This window comes from Scardinius erythrophthalmus (genome assembly GCF_964197995.2).
Source record: "Scardinius erythrophthalmus genome assembly, chromosome: 18".
Classification (NCBI taxonomy): domain Eukaryota; kingdom Metazoa; phylum Chordata; class Actinopteri; order Cypriniformes; family Leuciscidae; genus Scardinius; species Scardinius erythrophthalmus.
Window position 1 is genome coordinate 26,704,122 of NC_138238.1, and position 21,212 is coordinate 26,725,333.

General features: G+C 39.3%; 1 protein-coding gene across 2 annotated transcripts in view; it reads right to left on the reverse strand.

Annotated features, from left to right (window-relative positions):
- Positions 1 to 3,342: 3,342 nt before the first annotated feature.
- The window catches only part of LOC308706595 (large ribosomal subunit protein eL19-like), a 51,103-nt gene continuing 33,233 nt past the window's right edge, over positions 3,343 to 21,212 (reverse strand). For both annotated transcript variants that reach the window (XM_081392347.1, XM_081392346.1), the window contains exons 3-6: positions 16,797 to 16,919; positions 16,557 to 16,677; positions 3,677 to 3,787; positions 3,343 to 3,523 (exon numbers count right to left, since the gene is read on the reverse strand). In XM_081392347.1, the coding sequence (XP_081248473.1) occupies positions 3,400 to 3,523; positions 3,677 to 3,787; positions 16,557 to 16,677; positions 16,797 to 16,919 (479 nt within the window). In that variant the 3' untranslated portion in view covers positions 3,343 to 3,399. The remainder of the gene's footprint in view (positions 3,524 to 3,676; positions 3,788 to 16,556; positions 16,678 to 16,796; positions 16,920 to 21,212) is intronic.

Here is a 21,212-nt window from a genome sequence, read left to right on the forward strand (position 1 = left end):
CATTGGGTCGAGTTTACTCACTTTAATTAATTCTTGTCTTAGTCTAGGTTGTGTCCCAGCCCCATTTAAACATGCTGTGGTCAGGCCCCTACTTAAGAAGCCAAATCCTGACCTTCCTGATCCTTCAGTGTTATCTAATTTTAGACCAGTTTCTCATCTGCCTTTTCTGTCAAAGGTTTTGGAAAAAGTTGTTTTTATACAGTTACAAGCCTTTATGCAGAAAAATTCTTTGCTTGAAAAATTTCAATCTGGTTTTAGATCACGTCACAGTACTGAGTCTGCTCTGCTCAGAGTACATAATGATATTGCCTTCTTATTGTCTGTGGATGCCGGGAATCCTGCTGTTTTAGTGCTTTTGGACCTCACAGCGGCGTTTGATACGGTGGACCATGCAGTCCTCCTCTCTCGCCTTGAGCATTGTGTAGGCATTCGAGGTTTGGCACTTCAATGGTTTAGCTCCTATTTAGCAAATAGGAGCTTCTCTGTTATGATTGGTGAATGCTCCTCATCAGCTGCTCCTCTTTCTTGTGGGGTACCCCAGGGTTCAGTTCTTGGCCCAATCTTGTTTTCTTTATATATGTTGCCGTTAGGGAGTATTATAGGAAAGCACAACCTGTTGTTTCACTGTTATGCTGATGATTTGCAGATTTATTTGCCTTTAAAACCGAATGATAGTGTCGCACTAGCCTGGCAAGCCAGACCTACATCAAGATGTTAGGTCTGGCAACTCACCATAGACACGGCTCAATCCGAGGGGCGGGATAAACGGCTGTCTTTCAAATTCCCTCTGCACGCAATAGGACAGCGCTTCAACCAACCAGAGCGTTTTCCCAACAGCGGAGCTAATGTTAGTTGATAGATTCAACTTTTGAATCTGGCCGGCAAAACTACGAACACATCTTCCTTTCTTAAGAATGACTTAAGTGCCGTTCTTTGCTCTTTTCTCAAAGAAAAACTTAACTCCAAGTCCTCCAGAGTCACGGCCAAAGCCGATTCGAAAGACTGTTCACCAGCAGCAGCAGCCATTCTTTGTTTTCAAGTAGCAAGGAACCGTCGCAACTCTGTCGTCATTATGTTAAGCCCACCCCGCCTACTCTATACACGATGTGATTGGCCTGACCCAATTTAGGTTTTTACAGCTCCGAAAGTCAACGGAGAGTTGCTAGACTACCCTGGCTGCAAAATAAATTTTGCTGCCGCTAGGGTGCGTCTAGATTTCTAGGCTAGTGTCGCACTAGACTCCCTACTTAATTGTATTAATGATATTAAGTTGTGGTTGTCACAAAATTTTCTTAATTTAAACAAAGCAAAAACTGAGTGTATCATCTTCGGTAACCCAAACGGTTCAGCGGTGAGTTTGGGGGCTCTGGCTCCATACCTTAAGCCTGCTGTCAGAAATTTGGGGGTTACTTTTGATTGCAACATGAAATTTGACAAGCAAATCAGCAAAGTTGTCAAAATGAGTTTTTTCCAGCTTCTTCTTCTAGCTAAAGTTAAGCCTTTTCTTAACAGGCATGATCTAGAAAAGGTGATTCATGCTTTTATTAGTTTGAGGTTGGATTATTGTAATGCTTTATGTTGGTTTAAATTAAAGCTCCATTTCACGACTTCAACTTGTGCAAAATGCTGCTGCTCGGTTTATAAAGCTGCACTGTGTGATATTTTCCCCCATCTAGCGGTGAAATTGTATATGACTACCCAGTGAATATTAGTTTCTGTTCCTTTCAATTCGGAGGCCGTTTTAACTCCTACGGTGTCCGTATTATTCCAAGATTAACATGGCTTCCAAATTGCGCCTTTAAAACTATTCATCACCTGTGATCCGTCGCAGCACAGATTTATGTTACTAGGTAAACAATACTTTTTCACCATTGACACGAGGAAAAGTAACACAAGTTATACTAGAGGTCGTTCTGGCGTTATGCACAACCATGCTATGGTTAGACAAGCAACTATAAAACTTTGAATTTACACAAATAGGCTGAATTACCTGTCGAGAAGAAAGCAGGCAACTTCGGCGTCCGCTTTAAAATCTTTGCTCCTCATGAGCTCTTTCCATCTGGGAAAAGTTACTCCAGTATTGACTTTGGTCTTGCTGATTTTGCCTGTCGCATTGACGTTTTAATTCTCTCTTTTTCTCTTCCTTGGCGACTCTGCTACATGTCCTCGAAAATAGGCGTGATCCTCCATCTTCAGCAATCTTTCAAATCTGCCGGCAGTCACGAGTTATCTCCCCCTCGCATTCGTCACGTTGTCACTGAGTGTAAAACGCGAAAGGCTAAGCTAGAATTTCCAGGTATGTCCCTCTTTGGCGAATGTATTTTCAAGATGGAGGGGCAACATGGCAGCCGCCATTCGGACGTATGTATTATAAATGGCAGATTTTACGCTTACGAGAATACTTTATTTGTTGGTGGAAGTAATTACACATGAATGAGCACATATAGAACAAAGTGTTTTTTGCTAAGAATCAACTTAAAAAGTTACACAGTGTAGCTTTAACAAATACATCTAGGCATGCACACATCACTCCCGTTCTCTACACTTTACATTGGCCTCCAGTGCAGTTTAGAATAGATTTTAAGATTTTGTTTTTAAGGCCCTAAATGGCCTGGCCCCGGAGTACTTAACTGAGATTTTAACCCTGCGTGAGCACAGCCGGTTGTTACGGTCTTCAAATCAACTGGTTTTAGAGGTCCCAAGGTCGAAGTATAAGCGATGGGGTGATCAGGCGTTTGCAGTTGTTGCCCCGAGACTCTGAAACAAGTTACCCCCTGATATTCGTACAATTGCAGATGAAACTCTTTTTAGGTCTTAACTCAAAACCCACCTGTTTAGAATGGCTTTTAATACGCAGTAGTGATGTGACTATTTCCTTTTTCCGGTTTCTTTTCAACTTTTTCTTTTCTTTTTTGATTTTACTGTTATATGTACTTATTTTATGATATGTTGTTTTATTTTATTCTATGATGTGAAGCACTTTGGATACCTGACGGTTGTTGTAAAGAGCTATACAAATAAATGTTGATTGATTGATTGATTGTAGTGGTGAGAGGTTTAGCATGGCCAAAACTAGTATTCCTGGCAATTGTGCTGGTGTAGGCAAGATGGTTGATTATGTTTATTATAGCACCGCCCTGTGGCTGATTCTCAAAACATTTGACACACTGCCTCATCTCTCTGCAATTTTAAAATGGTCAGCCGTTTTAAATGTTTAATCATTTCTAAATAATAATTAGTAAGAAGGGTATTACGTCTTTTTATCCTCAAACATTTTGCATAATTATACACAATTTTGTGAGAACCTTCACTGCTTGGATCCATAAATAGGACAGAGTCAGGTTTGAGTTTTGTAGCTGTTTATTACAACTGAAACGGGGTTTGACATAAGATGAATGTTCATTTTTTAGTCTCCTCCTCTTTTGACAGAGTCTTAATGATCTCCTCTTTCTTGGCCTGCAGGCGCTCTTCACGGCGCTTACGGGCCTCCCTTGTCCTAGAGCGACGAGCCTCCGCCTGGTCACTATAAGAGAGCAAAAATAAAGCCCATCCTCACGTTACTGACTTATATTTCATTATTTAATTTATTGAAGTATTCAAATACTATTCACATTATTCTAGAGCAGTGAGGGAAAAAAAAAAAACCTTAAATTGCTGCCAGAGCAGTTTTACTTACGACAGCAGCTTCTTGCGAGCCTTATCAGCCTTCAGTTTGTGAATGTGCTCCATGAGGATGCGCTTGTTCTTGAACACATTTCCCTTAGCTCTGAGGTACAAGCTGTGGTACCTGAACAAGAACAAGATGAAGTATTTTAATATTATAAGTATTAAAAGTAGGGATACACTGATACAACTTATTTCAGAACAAGGCCGATACCAATACTTTCATTTTTGGTACTCACCAATACCTCTATTTTCACTGCATTTATCATTTTAACATATACAAGGTAGAGAAACCAAAAGAATATGAATATTCGTTGATTTAATGTTTATCATTTTTCAAGATTTTCATTCATCAGGAATAACATTATGACCACTGACAGGTGAAGGGAATAACTGATTATCTCTTCATCACGGCACCTGTTAGTGGATGGGAAATAATAGGCAGCAAGTAAACATTTTGTCCTTAAAACTGATGTATCGGAAGCAGGAAAAATGAGCAAGCGTAAGGATTTAAGCGAGTTTGACAAGGGCCAAATTGTGATGGCTAGACGACTGGGTCAGAGCATCTCCAAAACTGCAGCTCTTGTGGGGTTTTCCCAGTCTGCACTGGTCAGTATCTATCAAAAGTGTTCCAAGGAAGGAACAGTGGTGAAACAACGGCAGGGTCATGGGCGGCCAAGGCTCATTGATGCACGTGGGGAGCAAAGGCTGGCCCGTGTGGTCTAAACCAACAGACAACCTACTGTAGCTCAAATTGCTCAAGAAATTATGCTGGTTCTGATAGAAAGGTGTCAGAATACACAGTGCATCACAGTTTGTTGCATATGGGTCTGCATAGCCGCAGACCAGTTAGGGTGCCCATGCTGACCTGTCCACCACTGAAAGTTGCAACAGTGGGCACGTGAGCATCAGAACTGGACCACGGAGCAATGGGAGAAGGTGGCCTGGTCTGATGAATCACATTTTCTTTTACATCACGTGGATGGCCGGGTGCGTGTGCGTCGCTTACCTGGGGAACACTTGGCACCAGGATAAAGAGCTTCATTCATTTTTATACGATTTCTGTCAGACCTTTGCAGTTTGAGTGTGTTAAGAAGAGAGCCTCAGACCATTTACAAGGCTTATCACAGTACAAGAAACAATTTAATAGCCATGTATATAGTAGTTTTAAAAAAACTAAGTAAATTTCAAAGTTTGAAATCATTTTTTTTTTGTTCCATTGTACTAAAATTTTATCCATAGCACCACCTTTCTTCCAACCAGCTGCAAGTCTAGTTTGGATAATTTAACAACATTTAACGAAATTACTAATAATTACAATGTCAGCTAACGTTAAGCGAGCCACCTTTTGTTAAATAATTTAGAACTGAATTAAAATATCTGCACGTTTTCCATACTGCTATTTGTTTGTATTACACTATAAATTTTACCTATAATACATTTAACATTTTTTAAATATTTTAATTCTAGATTCAGACGTTATTTTTAAGGATCTTTGGGAAGATGTCCTGAATCACATTAAGGCAGCCCACCTCAGTGTGCTGGCAGATTTTTTTACAGATTCAAGTGTAAGAGAGTTGGAGGGTGTGCATGTTCGAATCCTCCACAAAGGTATTCCCAAAAACATCTTCATTGGAGTGGAAGAACTGCCAAATGCCACTGCACCTGGACACTACACTGCCATCAAAAATGGTGATATGTAAACATATTTTGCAAGAAAAGTGTTGTAATGATGCCATGTAATTGACCTCTCATCTTGCTTCAGCTCTTCAGAAAGCAGATCTTCTTGACTGGAAAGAATGGTTGGTTGGATTTGGCTCAGATGGTGCAGCTGTAATGGTGGGGAAGCATGGAGGTGTTGCAAAATTGCTGAGGCAGGATGTTCCGCACCTTATTAATATCCACTGTTTAGGACATGGATTAGAGCTGGCTGCTCTTAATACAATCAATGCCCATGAAAAAATGAGGAGAGTAAGTATTTATACTTAATCTCATTTTGTTTAATCTTTCTCATATATCAATTGACACTGACTAACAAATATTACATGTTGCAGGTGACATATGCTGAAAGGGCTATATAAGCAGTATCATTATTCTCCAAAAGCTTGGAGTTAAAGAAGGTTGGGAATATGCTACAACAAAAGGTATAGAATAGCGGTGCCACAAGATCTCGCGAGACTAAAATGTGACAAGATTTCTCGTTGAGTGAAAAGCTGTCTCACGACATCGCCATGACGGTGCATGAGGGTGAAATTAGCACCCCAAAACATTCACATTACATTGCTTCCACTGTCGTTTTGCGGTTTATAAAAATAAAAACCATTGTAAACATCTGCTCTGCTCATCCAGCACGAGTTGCAGTCGAACACAGACTGTAGCCGCGTTTCCATTACCCTTCAAATTGCGCAAATTGAAATTGCAAATTGAAAATACGCCCAATGGAAACGCGTAAATTGCGCAAAAACTCCCATTTAATCGCAAAAAAGTTTTTCAGACAATTCGAAAAAGAAATATTTCGCAAAACTGCAATGGAAACAGTTTTTGCGCATTTACAGGTCACCTGACGTATGTTTGGACAGAATACGAGACAGAGATCTTTATTAAATTCATATAAGACAAAATAATTACAGGAATAATGGATTCTAAACCTCAAATAAATGCCACAATCAAGACCTCGAAGCAGATATGAGGAAGAAACACCCAGAAACACCTCATATGTGCCGCTCACAAGTATAATAAGGTTTGTTCCTTACCATTAATGCTTGGAAAACACATACATCTCCTTCAATTAATAATAATGGCTAGTGCACTGGCTGGGATATACATAATCCTACCAACGTCCATTGCCATGGTTTTTGAAATGATTTTGCTTATTGCGAGAGGAAAAAAAAAATGTAGTTTTAGTCGCATAACATCGGTTAATGGAAACGGCGTCATTTCGCAATAGTTTTTTGTCGACATTTAGAAAAAGAAGAAAAAAACGTAAAAATTTTGCGCAAATCTGTAATGGAATCTCGCGCCTTGTGACAGTGCAGCAGGAATCACAGTTCACTGATCGCTTGATGATGGCAGAGGATTCGTTGCGCAACAGAGCGTCTTATATGTCTTAGGGGCGGTTCACACAGGACGTGTTTTTCCATTCCAATGCTACTTTTCAATTGTTTTTCTATGTAAATGCGTTAGACAGATGTGTATAACGTTGTGCTCTACTCAAAGTAGAACTCAAATGACATTCATTACAAGATGATTTAGTTAAAACATTTCAAAATGCACCTGCAGACTATTTTTCCAGTCATGAATTTTGTCTGAGGATTTCTATAAAATACTGTGCAAAAATCTCGTCTCGTTCTCGTGAACCCAATCTTGTCTCGTCTCGTGAGATAAGTGTCTCGTCACACCCCTAGTATGGAAGCCCACTAATTTAGGAGGAACCAGGTGGCTACCACACATGGAGAGAGCTCTTAACACAGTGATGAAAAACTACAGAGTAATGTTTACACACAAGGAAAACACAGTAGCAACAAGGCAAGTCTTATTAACATGCATAACGCGAAAAGTAAAAAAGTATGCTAAATGGACAGTTGACCAAAAATGTAACTTTCTGATCTATTGACCACTTGCACGGAGCTTCGTGACGCACTTCCGTTTGGAAATAGTACGTCTCACTTATTTCCGGTTATGTTTACTTTCAATGTACTGTGGTCAATGAGTTGAACAAACGCCACCTAAAATGAGTGTCCGCAATAAGATAAAAAAAAAATGTCCCAATTTTTATTGACAGGAGAAGGTATATTATGTTTACTGTGTGCAGAATTTTCCAAACTTATCAGAACATGTAAGTTTTAATCCAACCCAAGCCGATCTGAGAAAGCAGCGAGTGTCAAAAATACACCATTATTCCACCACAGGGTGTCAGTGTTCGTCTAAACTAGTGACCACGATGCTGAAGTTTATGAGAACAGATGAATAACATCAGTATGGACCACGAACATTTATTTATTTGGATTAAATATTTTATTCATTCTGTGTCATTTTTCAATGTCAATCTTTTCACTATTTACATGTTTATGCCCAAAATGCTATAATATTCAAAGTAGTTGACTGTCATTCTCCTCTACGCTGTGTACATTATTGATTAAATAGCCTATCCTATTTAACATCGTTACAGGCACGTCACGAGCATTCATTCATCCAACTATTTTAAAAGACTGGAATAAACACCAGTGCACACAAGCAATCCTTTTAATAGTCAATTTCATTTAAAAATGTAAACCCAACAGGTATGAAATGTCAGAAAAAGAAAAAAGAAAAAAAAAACAACTTAATGAGAAGACTGTAGCATATAAGACTGCAGCTTAGTGGATAAATATATTTAGCCTATTTATTATTCAGAATGCACAGTTGGAAAGAAAATATATTTATAGATATATTTCAGCAGACTCAAGATAATTAATACAGAGATCATTATTCACTGTTTTAATCAATTGGCAGCCATAAAACAGTCATAATCTGCATTCTCATGAGTTTGTCAGCATGTCGAAGATTTTCAATTTATTAAATTATAATTAGGGGCCAAGCACTGAAAGTCCGTGGGCAACTCTTGAAATAGTTGGCGTTCTTATTATTAAGGGCCAAGCACTGAAAGTGCGTTGGCACCTCTTGAAATCGTTGGCGTTCTTATTATTCTTCTTCCTCTTCTGTATGGAAGTCTATGGCAGCCCATAGAACCGCTTGCAGGAAAGTTATGAAATTTGGCACACTGATAGAGGACAGTCTGAACAATCACCATAGCAAATTTGGAGTCTCTAACTCAATCCCTCTAGCGCCACCAACTGCCCAAATTTGCACTTGTTTATGCTAATAACTTTTGAACCTTAACGGCTAGAAACAAAATTCTTTTTTCCCTCCGATTCCTTAGCTCAAGCCGATTCGATTGCATCCTATGACGCAATTTTACGTCATGAATTTTTTGAAAAACCTACTTTTTCAAACTCGTCCTAGACAGTTGCTCCGATTTTCACATAAAATGAACCAAATCATCTTCAGACCATGCCGACAAAAAGTTATGGAATTCAAGTTGATTCGTCAAACCGTTCTTGAATACAGCACAAACTAATTTTATGTAGCGCTTGCGAAAACAAACTTATGCTGCGTTCACACCGAACGCGAATTGAGCGTCAAATTCGCTTCTATCACGTCTAGTTGGGCGCTTGAACATTTAGAATCCACTCGCGCGTATAACGCAAGCATTTGAAGCAAAACAGACGCGCGTTTGAGGTGAAATTCGCTTCTTGTGGGAGGGGCAAGTGCTTGTCCACCACAACATGCACATTTAGACCACGTTTAGACCTTGAGTCAAAAAAATTATAAAATCATACATTATTAGTAGTCCTATTATTAATATAACATGGTAAACAATCCCATATTTGGAGTTTTTCTTCATCTCATTCAGAAATGTATGACTGCAAGTGTTCAGTGTCACATTCATAGTTAACATAGCTGAACAATGTCATTCCTTCTTTGATGTCCTGAATAACTGCCACATAACTGATGTGCCATTTCTTTGTTCAGGTTATTACTGTAAAATAATCTGTAATTTATTTTTGTTTTGATGATAAATGGAGCCAGCCTCTAAAACCTGTACTGTGATATATTTTTTTTCTCACACAACACTTTCCAGACACAAACTATGTCCTTATTCACTAAAGTATTGTAACGAGGTATGATGTTATGGGAAGGAGGCGGGAACCGGCGAACATTCAACAATATTTAATAAATAAAATGACACAAATACAAAATGAAAGTAAAAGCCAGCAGCCCCTCACGGACGACTGCTGGCAACACAAACCAAAAACAAAACATCAACTAAAAATCAGGCCTGTCCTCTCTCGCTCTTCACTGTCGTCGCTCCTCCTTTATGCCTCCGCTCCTCCGTGAGAGATGCGAGACCGGTGCGTCTCGCAGGTGGGGCTCATCACTAATCACGCCACCGGCCTCGCGCCGTCTTCCCACGGCCCTCGACCTCGTCCTGCTCGCCACATACCCCCATCGCCCCTCGCAGGCCGGGGGGTACCACCGAGGCTGCGCCTGCGCCTACTCCCCCTTGCGCCGCTCTAAATGCGTCTATCGCGCCGCAGGACCTCCAGGTGCACGTCAACGCATCTTTATATTGACTTAACATGAATGACTTCCGGACACTTTGACGCTCTCGTCGGCGGCAGTGTGAACGCACAGTTAGTTTCCTGAAACCTTTCAGATTCCAACGATACCAAACATGTTAGGCTTCGCCTTAATCTTTGTGTAGCCTGTGATTGAGTGATTGAGCCTGTAGTTGGCGCTATAATAGAACAAAACATGAAATTGCCATTGACTTCAATATAGTATAGTGATATAAAATGCTATACTTTATGAACACATTAGCGTATCATTACGAAACTCGGTAGGAGTCATCGACACCATGCCTTGAAGGTACTCAAAGTTCTGGGGCAGTGCCACCTTGTGGTAAAAAAAGTTATAATAAAATTTCCAAAAATGCTAATAACTTTTGAATAAATTTGCCTTTTGTAATGACATTTATCTTAATAGACTCCTTGGGTCACGCAGAGAACATAGATACCAAGTTTGCCATATTTGGCCGAACTTCCTGTCCACCATCTTGGTTTTCATTCAAAACCTACTTATTCTAACTCCTCCTAGACCGTTTGACTGATTTTCACCAAAATCGAATCGTATCATCTCCTAACCGTGCCGACTAAAAGTTATGGATTTTGTATTGATAGACGAAACTGTTTTCATATACCGCAGCAGCAAAGTTGAAGTATGATGCCAAAATGACTATTCAGGCTTTATCTCTGCAATGCCTCGACATATTGACAGTAAACTTTGTATGTGACCGTCTCCTCACTCTGACCACACCACATCAATTTCGTAACTGCGCCACCTATAGACCCCTTCAATGTTTGTAAACATCGAACGCCTAGGTTGGGTGCGCGCGCAGCATGGGGTCAGAAAAATGGTGCGGCTAATAGACCGGCATATTGTGTCAAGGGTATGCACTGTCTTTGCCATCACAGGAACGGGAACAGAACCATAATAAACTTGTTTTAGCTAATGGCGATTGTCTGCCTGATTAGAGTCCTGCACGGGTTCGGACGGGTGACCCGCAGATTTTGCTCAAACCTTGTGAAAAATATCCAACTGTGTCGGGTCGGACACGGGGGAAATACGGGTCTAAACACGGGTTTAAAACAATCACATGCAAACGTACAAAAATATTCATATTTTTAGGAACACGTCTACAAAAATATGCCTGTATTTCAAGTTGATAAAATAATTTAAAATCCACATCAGTTTATTTGCCCACGCGCCACGCCCTCCCAGGATCTTTCACTTTTAAAAATGCAGCATAACCGCGCACGCGCGACCTGCTTGCAGTCGTCGAGATGGATGCTGAGGAGTTGAAGAGAAGAATAGCTAGTGGAGATTGTAAAGTTGTCGACAGTCATCAAAAATCAACTCCAGTGTATGGGAGAAATTTGGAGTTATCTGAAGAAAATATTGTGAACGGCTTATTTGCTGCATGCATTTTCGTGTTGGATAGCCACAAATGTGGAACTTCATCGCCGAGGAACCACGCAGATAACTGTGGTAACAAACCAAGCAGTTCTGTTGAACAGTACTTTTTCAAATTTAACACTGTTAAGTATGTGTATTTTTTTATATAATAAACGGGCAGACAGGGACAATGCTACGATCAAAGATGCTCGTGTTTGTAGTGTTATTGTGTTATATGACAGTTATTGTGACAACAACGGTATAGTTAAGCCCTGGTAAGTAAACAAATGTTTTCTGTAAACTGTAGACTGGTTTAATAGTTAGGTGAAGTTCGATATCTGGCATTAATTGTGACCTGTGTCATGCTACTTAGCAGATAGCAGTATCTATCTGAACCATAAGACTGTAAAAAAAAATAGATCTGAACAGATGTCGTCTATTTTTTATTTTTTTAACGGATGAGATCCTGCAGGAATCCTGAAAAACTTGACTCCACAACTGGTGTGATTTCCACAGTCCACGACGCAACAAGTAGGCATTTTTTCTTGACGAGAAATTCTCTGGTTAACACACAATTCAGTGGAATGGAATGAACTTTCTGACCCCGACATGCGCACTGCGAACTTAGAATTTTCCTGTGACGTCAACCGTGAAGGGGTCTATTGGTCAAAAGTGACAAACCATGAAATCATATTATTAGTGACTGTATTTATGATTTTTTCACCCATTTGGCCTAAAATCATCTTAAAAAATGTCTTTAATTGCTCATTGTTGCAGTTGGTCTGACACTCCCAGCCATGTTTGCATGTCTTATCTTGTCTTCTTGCGCTTGGCCCCTATAATTGCTGCTTGTTTTAATTATTATTGCTTTCCTCTTCAAGTTCCTCCATCTGCAAGTGCTGATATGATTGGTTGAGCCAAACATGCATTTTAGTACTCAATGATTATGAGCAGCTTTCATTTATTCTCTAAACGGAAACTCACTTCTTGTCTTTGCAAAATACGTACACTTGAATTAGTGCCAAATATCAGTCGGCCCTAATCGGACCAAAACTTGCGGTAACATACGAATCCGTTTAATCTACTTGGGAAAACAATTTCAGTGTCAGTCGGAATAAAATCAAATGTAACAATTTATTATGTCAGGTAAATGTATCATGCCAATTTCATAATCAGTTCAAAGATAATACAAAACATCAAATCCTCTGGAATAAAGAGAGAAGATGCGAACCTGACATTATAAAATACATGATGCAGAGTGCCTGCATACACTCCGCATCACGGGCTAATTTGAGTTATAAATCGCTACAAGCCATCTTCAGCATCTCCCTAAATACTCAGATCAAGGCAGAAACCTCTTTTCAAATGTAAACATGGAGTTCACAGTGGGAATTTGCATTAATCACCGTCCCAGACTTACTGGGGACAGAGATTGATTTAAATGGGGGCACACCCACAGAAGTTAACAAGATATCTCTAAATTCTCTACACCTTATTAACTTTTTGGTTTACTCCTGTGGGAATGAGACATTTGTACCTGTCACACTGAGACATTTCAAATGATCCCAAACATGTATAATACTGTATGATAAGTGTTCATATTAAACCACATAGATTTTTGGGTGAATTCAGGTAGGGATGGGTGAAGGGAATGAAGTGTAAATTGGGAGGTGATCAACTCAAGTGTGATCATGTCTCGAATGCGGATGGTAATATAGCAAGAGAGTTCAAATGTTAATTTCCTTTGTTTTCTCAGAAAGTAGCCTTCTCTTCCAGTTCTTCCAGTTTCTCCAGACTTACACTTGAATGTCACTTTCTGCAGCTTCAGTCTCAAACTCCAGGAGGATGGTGGTTATAATATTATGCCTGATCGGTGAATAATGTTTTCTTCCGTTATTTTCATGCTTAATTGTGCCTGTTAAAATGTATTGTACAAGCTTCTGTTACATTCTCTCTTCATTCTATTGCTCTATCATTTAAAGTGCCCCTATTGTTTTTTCCCCGAATATTCCCTTTCATGCAGTGTGTACCATAGCTGTTTGAAAGTAAACGTTCTACAAAGTTGAAACTGCCCGATAAATAAAGTGTGTCTCTCCCAAAAGAAAGAATCGTCTGTGAACCGCCTTAACTAGTTGCGGTTACGTAACTGTGTTAAGGTTCTACGTCACTAGATAAGACATTTGCATAATGCCCTCAAACAGGTTATTTTACAGACGACTGCTTCTCAAATCTCGGAACGCTTGCTCTTGAAAGATGGGTCAGTAGCCAGTATATTTGGACCAGCTAGCTCCTCAGAATCACAACCTTTAAGTATGAATACTTATTAGGGCTACACGATTAATTGGAATTAAATCGAACGCGATTTGACAAAGGCTGAAATTTTTTTTTATGCGCAGCTTGTCAGTGAAGCACGGCTCTGTGATCAGTAGTAACTGCTGCTCCATGGTTTGTTGATGGACATACACATGCTAATGCTGCTGGTGAGGAATTACAGTTGGACCTCAAACTGTGTAGCGTATCACTGAGAAACTTCCTGCTCAAGCCATCCTTTTGATTAAGGTTCGGTTTTATCAACTAATTCTTCCAATGTCTCATCTTCGGACTCGCGCTCTGATTGATAAGGTAAAAATCGACGCCATCGTTACTGTCTTTAGAGTGTGTACAAATGCTGAGATTTGGGAGGCCTCCTGAGCTGAAACTCAGTTATGGTAATGGGGGTTTAGCTTCCGACAAGCGCTGTAAGTGGTAGACCAATCATAACAGACTGGGCCATCTGGCCAATCAGAGTAGGCTCACAGAAAAGAGGGATTTAGAGACTGATTCATCCGATGAGTTGTTTGATAATCATTGAAAAATGTGATGTGCAATGTACATTATGAGTAGGGATGTCAATTTACACAAATTCCCATGATTGTCATTTAAATTAACGATCAATTAATCGACTAATCGTTAGCCTTAAAACTGCAATATGCGTCTACTGCAGTGGCATATAGCAACAGCGTGACAGGGTCTGCAAAGGCTGCTCAAAACGGCATGTTCCTCGCCAAATGAATGAATGAATAAATAGTAGAATTGTAAAATGAGTCGATGTGATTGATCATTTATTAAATTACTTGTGTAATAATCAAATATAACAACTAATAAAACCGCCTCAGATGCATGCTAGTAAGAATGTGTACTCTTGTGGACGTGCTCTTCCTGAAACAAAATGCTGAAAACTGCAACTAAACCTAAAGAATTCACAACGATTTATTAAAAGTGTTCTCATTAATGTTATATAATATGACTGTCCCAATCATAGTTATTATTAGTTGTGCGTTGCTGTTTGAGCTGTGCACTCAAGCGCTGAATGAACATCGGTAAACTGAAGCCGTTTGCTAGTGCGTTATTTAATTCAAAGAAACACATCCTAAATGAGATTAATCAGATAATATACAAAAACATAATATTGCAAATTATATCTGCACAAAATGATGCGAATGTACAAGTGAACTTGAACTAAGTTACGTGCGGGTCAGAATGTGACATGTTGTGCAGGCGCTCTTCCTGGAGCAACACAATGAAACATGGCAACTAAACCCAAATAATTCACAATGTTTTATTACAATATTGTTCTCTTTATAATGTTATGTAATTTGACTGTCCCAATCATAGTCATTATTAGTTGTGCATTGCTGTTTGAGCTGAATGCGCTGAAGCTGATCACCGGTACGCTTTACTATAGCGATAATTCTTAAATCAGATATACAGGGTGGGCCATTTATATGGATACACCGTAATAACATGGGAATGGTTGGTGATATTAAAGTCCTGTTTGTGGCACATTAGTATATGTGATGGTCACCACCCATCTTGAGGAGTTTGCCCCCTCACATATACTAATGTGCCACAAACAGGACTTTAAAATAGCATAATATGGGCACTTTAATAGCAGTGTGCATATTTAGAGCTGCTTCCGGGTTGCGTCAGTGGTTCAAATGTTTGGATGCCAGTGAAATATCACAATTCTCTATTACAATTTTGATACAGCAAAAACTACTAACCTAAATGTAAATTTAAAACAAGTAAACAGTCAGTAATAAAATTATAACAAATAAATCAAATTACAAATAAATACAATAGAACAAAGATAAACAGTGCTTTTCAGTTTTTATAGGTATAGAATTTGAATAAAGTAATCAAATGTAAACACTGCATAGTCTTCACTGTACAAATTAAATATAGATAAATCTTTATTGAAGTTAGTCAAGACTCAGTCAAGAGCAGTGAGTGATTTCTTTGTCCTTTGTTGTTTAAAAACACAGCAGGTTGTGCATCAAGCTCCGGTCCCTTTAGGAGAGATAAGACCAATATACTTTTACACAGAGTTTTATTTTTTCATTGAATTTACGTTCACTTAAGACAAACAACCATGTTTAGAAGGATACTCGCACAGATGGGTGTTTTTACATAATTTTGTGTGAATTCATCAGTTCAAGCGCAAGATTACGTGAAAGAGCATTTGTTGTATTATTCAAGCAATGGCTTTCTGGGTGCGCGCTTCGGATGCTTGAGCACAGTAAACTTCTTGTCCTGTAAACATCCTATAATTAAAGTAGGGAACCACTCGTTATACATGAATCACGTAACAGTTCAAGTTTTTACTTAAGTTTTATTCAATTGGTTTAATCTAAATGAGGCATGTGTGCTGAGTGAGCGATCAGCAATCAAGAGCATGCAACAGAAGTGCATGCTCTTTTTACCGTCAGTTAATATAAAGTAATATGTGCCTCGTTTTACGTTCTTTGCCATTTACATATCCAACCGAACTGCAAGCTTTCCAGCAATGTCTGTGAAAAAGGGATGTGTGCTTGACAAGCTTGCACGTCTGTGCTGCTATACAGCAGCTATAGGCATAAAAATATAATTTGTTTAACATTTTAATACTACGATACATTTACTTCATAGACATCCTTTTCTGATATATCCACTCTGCTCTCTGCTTGCTCTGTTGTTGGTATTTCTTTGTCACAAGCACTGTACACACTGCGTGATATCGGTTGTTGATATCGGAGCAGTTTAACGAGTACACAAACACAGGATCGGGCCTGATACTGATATCGGTGCATCACTAACTAAGAGTCCTTGCACACTGAGTCCGAAATTCTCATCCGAAATTTTCGCATGTTAAATAAATACGGGTTTGATTTTCTGCGTTTTTCGCATCCGTAGCCTTTTGAGAGGTGTTTTGACAATTCAGAGCCACCGAATGACGAATACAAAAAAAAGCATACAAAAATTTCAGACTCAGTGTGCAAGGACCTTAAAGCATACATAAAGACAGTTAATACATGACTTACATGTGCCTGTCAATCTTCTTGGACTCCCTGTAACGACGCAAGAGACGACGTAGAATTCTCATACGACGCATCCAGCAAAGCTTCTCTGGCATTCGGGCATTAGCTGTACCCTTCCTCTTACCTGAGATTTAACATTGAAACAAGCCAATCAACCACTGAAAATCAAAATGACATCTGACCAGTTTGATTTTAAAACAAAGAAAAAAAAAAAATACATAGAAACATTAACATTTCACTTACCAATACCCATGTGCCGGCCCTTACGACGTGCCAGCGTGTTCTTGCGGCATCGGGCACGAGAGTGAACTGTTACAGGCTTCTTTATGATCAGACCATCCTTTACCAACTTACGAATTTGCTGGCCTAACAAACAAGAATCAATATGGTTAAATAATGCACACTGATTCCTCAGCTAATGTACTGAGCAAGCTATCAAGCTGTCATCACCAGGCTTGTCTGGAATGCTAAACACCTCGCCTTTAAAGGGATAGTTCACTTTGAAATTAAATTTTGTTATGTTTTAGCTTACCTCAAGGGCATCCAAGATGTAGGTGTCTTTGTTTCCGCAGTAGTTTCAATTTTGATATTTTTAAGTCAAACCGTTCTTGTCTGTCAGTCATATAATGCAGGTCTATGGTCACCACCTCAAAGAGCATGCACAGAGAAGTCCAAATGAAACAATTCCCAATCGTAATGGTGCGTTCACACCGGACGCGAATAGCGCGTCAGGCACGAGTGATTTCAATGTTAAGTCAATGCAAAGACGCGTTACGGGCGTAAAAAATTCCTGCGGCGCGAATGGGGCGTAGAGCGGGGCGCGGTAGATGCGAATACGCCTCATTCGCGTGTCAAGTTCACGCGAATGGCGCGAATTGAGCGTCTGGCGCGTTAAGCGCGAATGATTTTATTAGTGCTATTTGTGCATTCACGCGTTTGACGCGAATTCGCGTCTGCCGCCCGAGTTGAAAGATCTGAACTTCTGCGTCAATTCGCGCCGCGTTAACCAATCAGGAGCCTGCTTGCATGCTGCTGCCACGTGGTGAAGTGACAGTTTATAATGTTATTTTATGTTTGGTCTCAATAAATTATTTTGTAATATGACTAAAATGCACAACAAAGCAAATAAAAACATAAAACTTGATTTCAATATATGAGAGATACTCATTTTGTATTGAATGCTATTTATTCCATATCTATTCTAGATTATATGAAACATTATTAATCTAATGTAAAGACAACAAACACAATTTAGTGTATAAAAACTAAAAAAAAAAAAAAATCACAGGACAGGTTTCACTTTTGAAGGCTGGCTCCATTTATTATCAAAACAAAAATAAATGACAGATTAGGTGGGTGCGGGCGAGGGTGAACCTCGCGCCGGGCTGTACAGCGCGGGCTCGTCAGGCAGCGAGCACTCGAGGCCGAGGCCTTATACGGCCTACGCTGTCCTCGTCAGCATCCTCACCGTCAGGTCCACCAAACCTAGCTCCTGGAGCAAATTGTGAAACTCCTGAAACCCTCCGGAGGGTCTGGAGGACCCGAGTACAGCGACGATGTCCCCTACGCAGCTGTTTATGCTCTCCAGAGCATATACGAGCAGTGACTCTCTCGATTAATGCTAATGCTAATGCTCGATAAACATCTAAAAAAGATGGCCGCCAACAGGTTTTGAAACTTTCGCCTCTGACGCGCGTAAATTTCGCTTCAAACTTTTGATTTTACGCGCGTCAATTTCGCTCTTGACGTGCACAACAAAGTGGTCAAGCGTATAACTAGACGCGGCAGGCGCGAATTTGACGCGCTATTCGCGTCCGGTGTGAACGCACAGTAAGTACACATTGATGGCCTAAGACACGAAACGAGCGGTTTGTGTGAGAAAACGAACAGTATTTATATCGTTTTTACCTCTTGTACACTTTCCGGCGCTTGCGCAGACTAAGCCAGAATGCGCGCACACGTCACACACCAGGAAGCGCGCGCGCCCTCAGATCACTTGGATGTGGTTGTGTAAAAACAATATAAATACTGTTCGTTTTCTCACATAAACCGCTCGTTTCGTGTCTTAGGCCATCAATGTGTACTTACGATGGGGAATTGTTTAATTTGGACTTCTCTGTGCATGCTTTTTGAGGTGGTGACCATATACCTGCATTATATGACTGACAGACAAGAACGGTTTGACCTAAAAATATCAAAATTGAAACTACTGCGGAAACAAAGACACCTACATCTTGGATGCCCTTGAGCGAAGCTAAAACATACCAAAATTTAATTTCAAAGTGAACCTTTAATGTCCCTTTAATGTACTCCAGAGTAATAACAGAATTTGTGTTAAATAATAATAAAAATATATATCTAATTTCTTAATTTTTTTAAATGTAATTACTGACTGGTTGCTGAACCCTTGATCCTTCTGTCACAATTTCCTAAATGCATTGTGCTATCAAAAACCGAGCATATTTATTAAATTAAATAAACAGCATAGTCCTCACTGTAAGAATTAAACTTGCTTTGATTTTTATTAAAGCAACAAATGTCATTCAAGTCAAGAGCAGTGAGTGAGTTTCTCTTTGTCTCATGTTAGATTAGGATTAATGCCAGATGGCAGCAGGTATTAGGGTGCTGTGACTAAGACCAAATGCACAGATCCAATATACTGATAAACATTCTATTTTCTCCCAACTGTTTATGTTCACTTCACCTTGTTTGTTTCTGTAGTTACATAATAGTATCACGTCTGGTTTACTTTCCTTTGTTCTACCCCTTTATATATCGTGGTGTTTCAGTTGTTCTTGGTCAGTTCTCGTTCATGCATTATGTGGTTTGTGTTATTCTCCAGCATGTTCATTCAGAGTTTTTGGATTATTAATAAAGCCTGTTTTGTTTTTGAATCTTCTTTGTCGTCTTGCCAACTCACCACATTGTAACATTTATATGGCTAGTCAATTGATGGTTTGTGTGTTTGATGAAACAATTTTTAGAAGAGTTAAAATAGTTTTGAATGAAGGGTTTGATTTTGCAAGAGATGCGTGACGTTTTGCATTCGTGCATGTTTTGTGTGTATTGTGTCGAGAAATGAAGACAGTTTCAGAAAGAGTAAACAAGTTAAAAAAAACTAATAATAAAATATATTTATTTGTTACTACTGTAAAGCTTTATTAAATTATTATTGGATCTCATTCAATGCTTTCAGAATCATTACTTTTAAAAATAATTTAATTTCTGTATTTTTAAAATGAACATTTTAAATGACAGTACATTTATTGAAAAAAATAAGTCTCATCTATCAAAAAAACCCAAAAAGAGTGCAAACTTTGTTAAAGTGATTGTTTTGAACATGTATTACATTTTTTAGCCCAAGTATTTGTATCAATACTTTGTGCCTTTTGCCCCATGCTGGTTTGCCTTTGACCCCATGTGTGGGGTAAAAGATCCCCCTTGCCATCTCATATATTTATAAGATTTTTTAAACAAACCTTTTTATGATTTATTTTTACACAAAATCTGTTGATACATAAATGTTAATTTTTCTTAGGGTGTGCCTTTAGGCCCGTTGTACTAATATCATATATATATATCTATATATATGCTTATTAAAAATTTTACCTTTCATTGAAGTAAAATCATTGAAAGTGGGGGGTAAATCACATTATAAAATAAATGCTTTTCTCCAAAACACGCTGGCCATAATTATTGGCTCCCTGTTATTACATACTTTTTGCAACCTCCTTTAGCCAAGATAACAGATCTGAGTTTTCTTCTATAATGCCTGATGAGTTTGGAGAATAACTGACAACAGATAAGAGACCATTCGTTCATACAGAATCTCTCCAGATCCTTCAGATTCACAAGTTCATGTTGGTGGTGCTTCTGTTCAGTTCACCCCACTCATTTTCTATAGGGTTCAGTTTAGGGGACTGGGACGGTCATGGCAGAAGCTTCATTTTGTGCTCAGTTACCTATTTATGTGTTGATTTTGATGTTTGTTTTGTTTTGGACCGTTGTCCTGATGGAAGATCCAACCACGGCCCATTATAAGATTTCTAGCAGAGGCAGTCTGAGATTTTTTATCTGTTGGTATTTGCTAGAATCCATAATACCATGTATCTGAACAAGATGTCCAGGACCTCCAGCAAAAAAATAGGCCCACAACATATAAGATCCAGCAGTATATTTAAAGGGGGGGTGAAACACTCAGTTTCAGTCAATCTCATGTAAATCTTGAGTACCTATAGAGTAGTATTGCATCCTTCATATCTACAAAAAGTCTTTAGTTTTATTATATTTATAAAAGAAAGATAGGCTGTACCGAGTCTTTCCGGAAAAAAACGAGCGGCTGGAGGCGTGCCGTGTGGGCGGAGCTAAAGAATCACAAGTGCCGTGTTTAGGCTACTTGCTGTGCTTGCGCGCCGATAGCTAACACCACACAGACATTTGAAGCTGTTTTACTCACCGCCACCGCACGACCGTGAACCTTTATCGTAGGGACTGCTCCAACCTTAAGCATTAGACGACCTGCAAATCCGGCGTCGAACTGGGCCTTGTTTATAAAACAATCATCGTCGAAATGCAGGGAACAAACAAGAACACTTGCACAACTCCGTTGATGCTCTGGAAAAACAAACTCCATCCACTGGTCCCTTAAAGGGATAATTC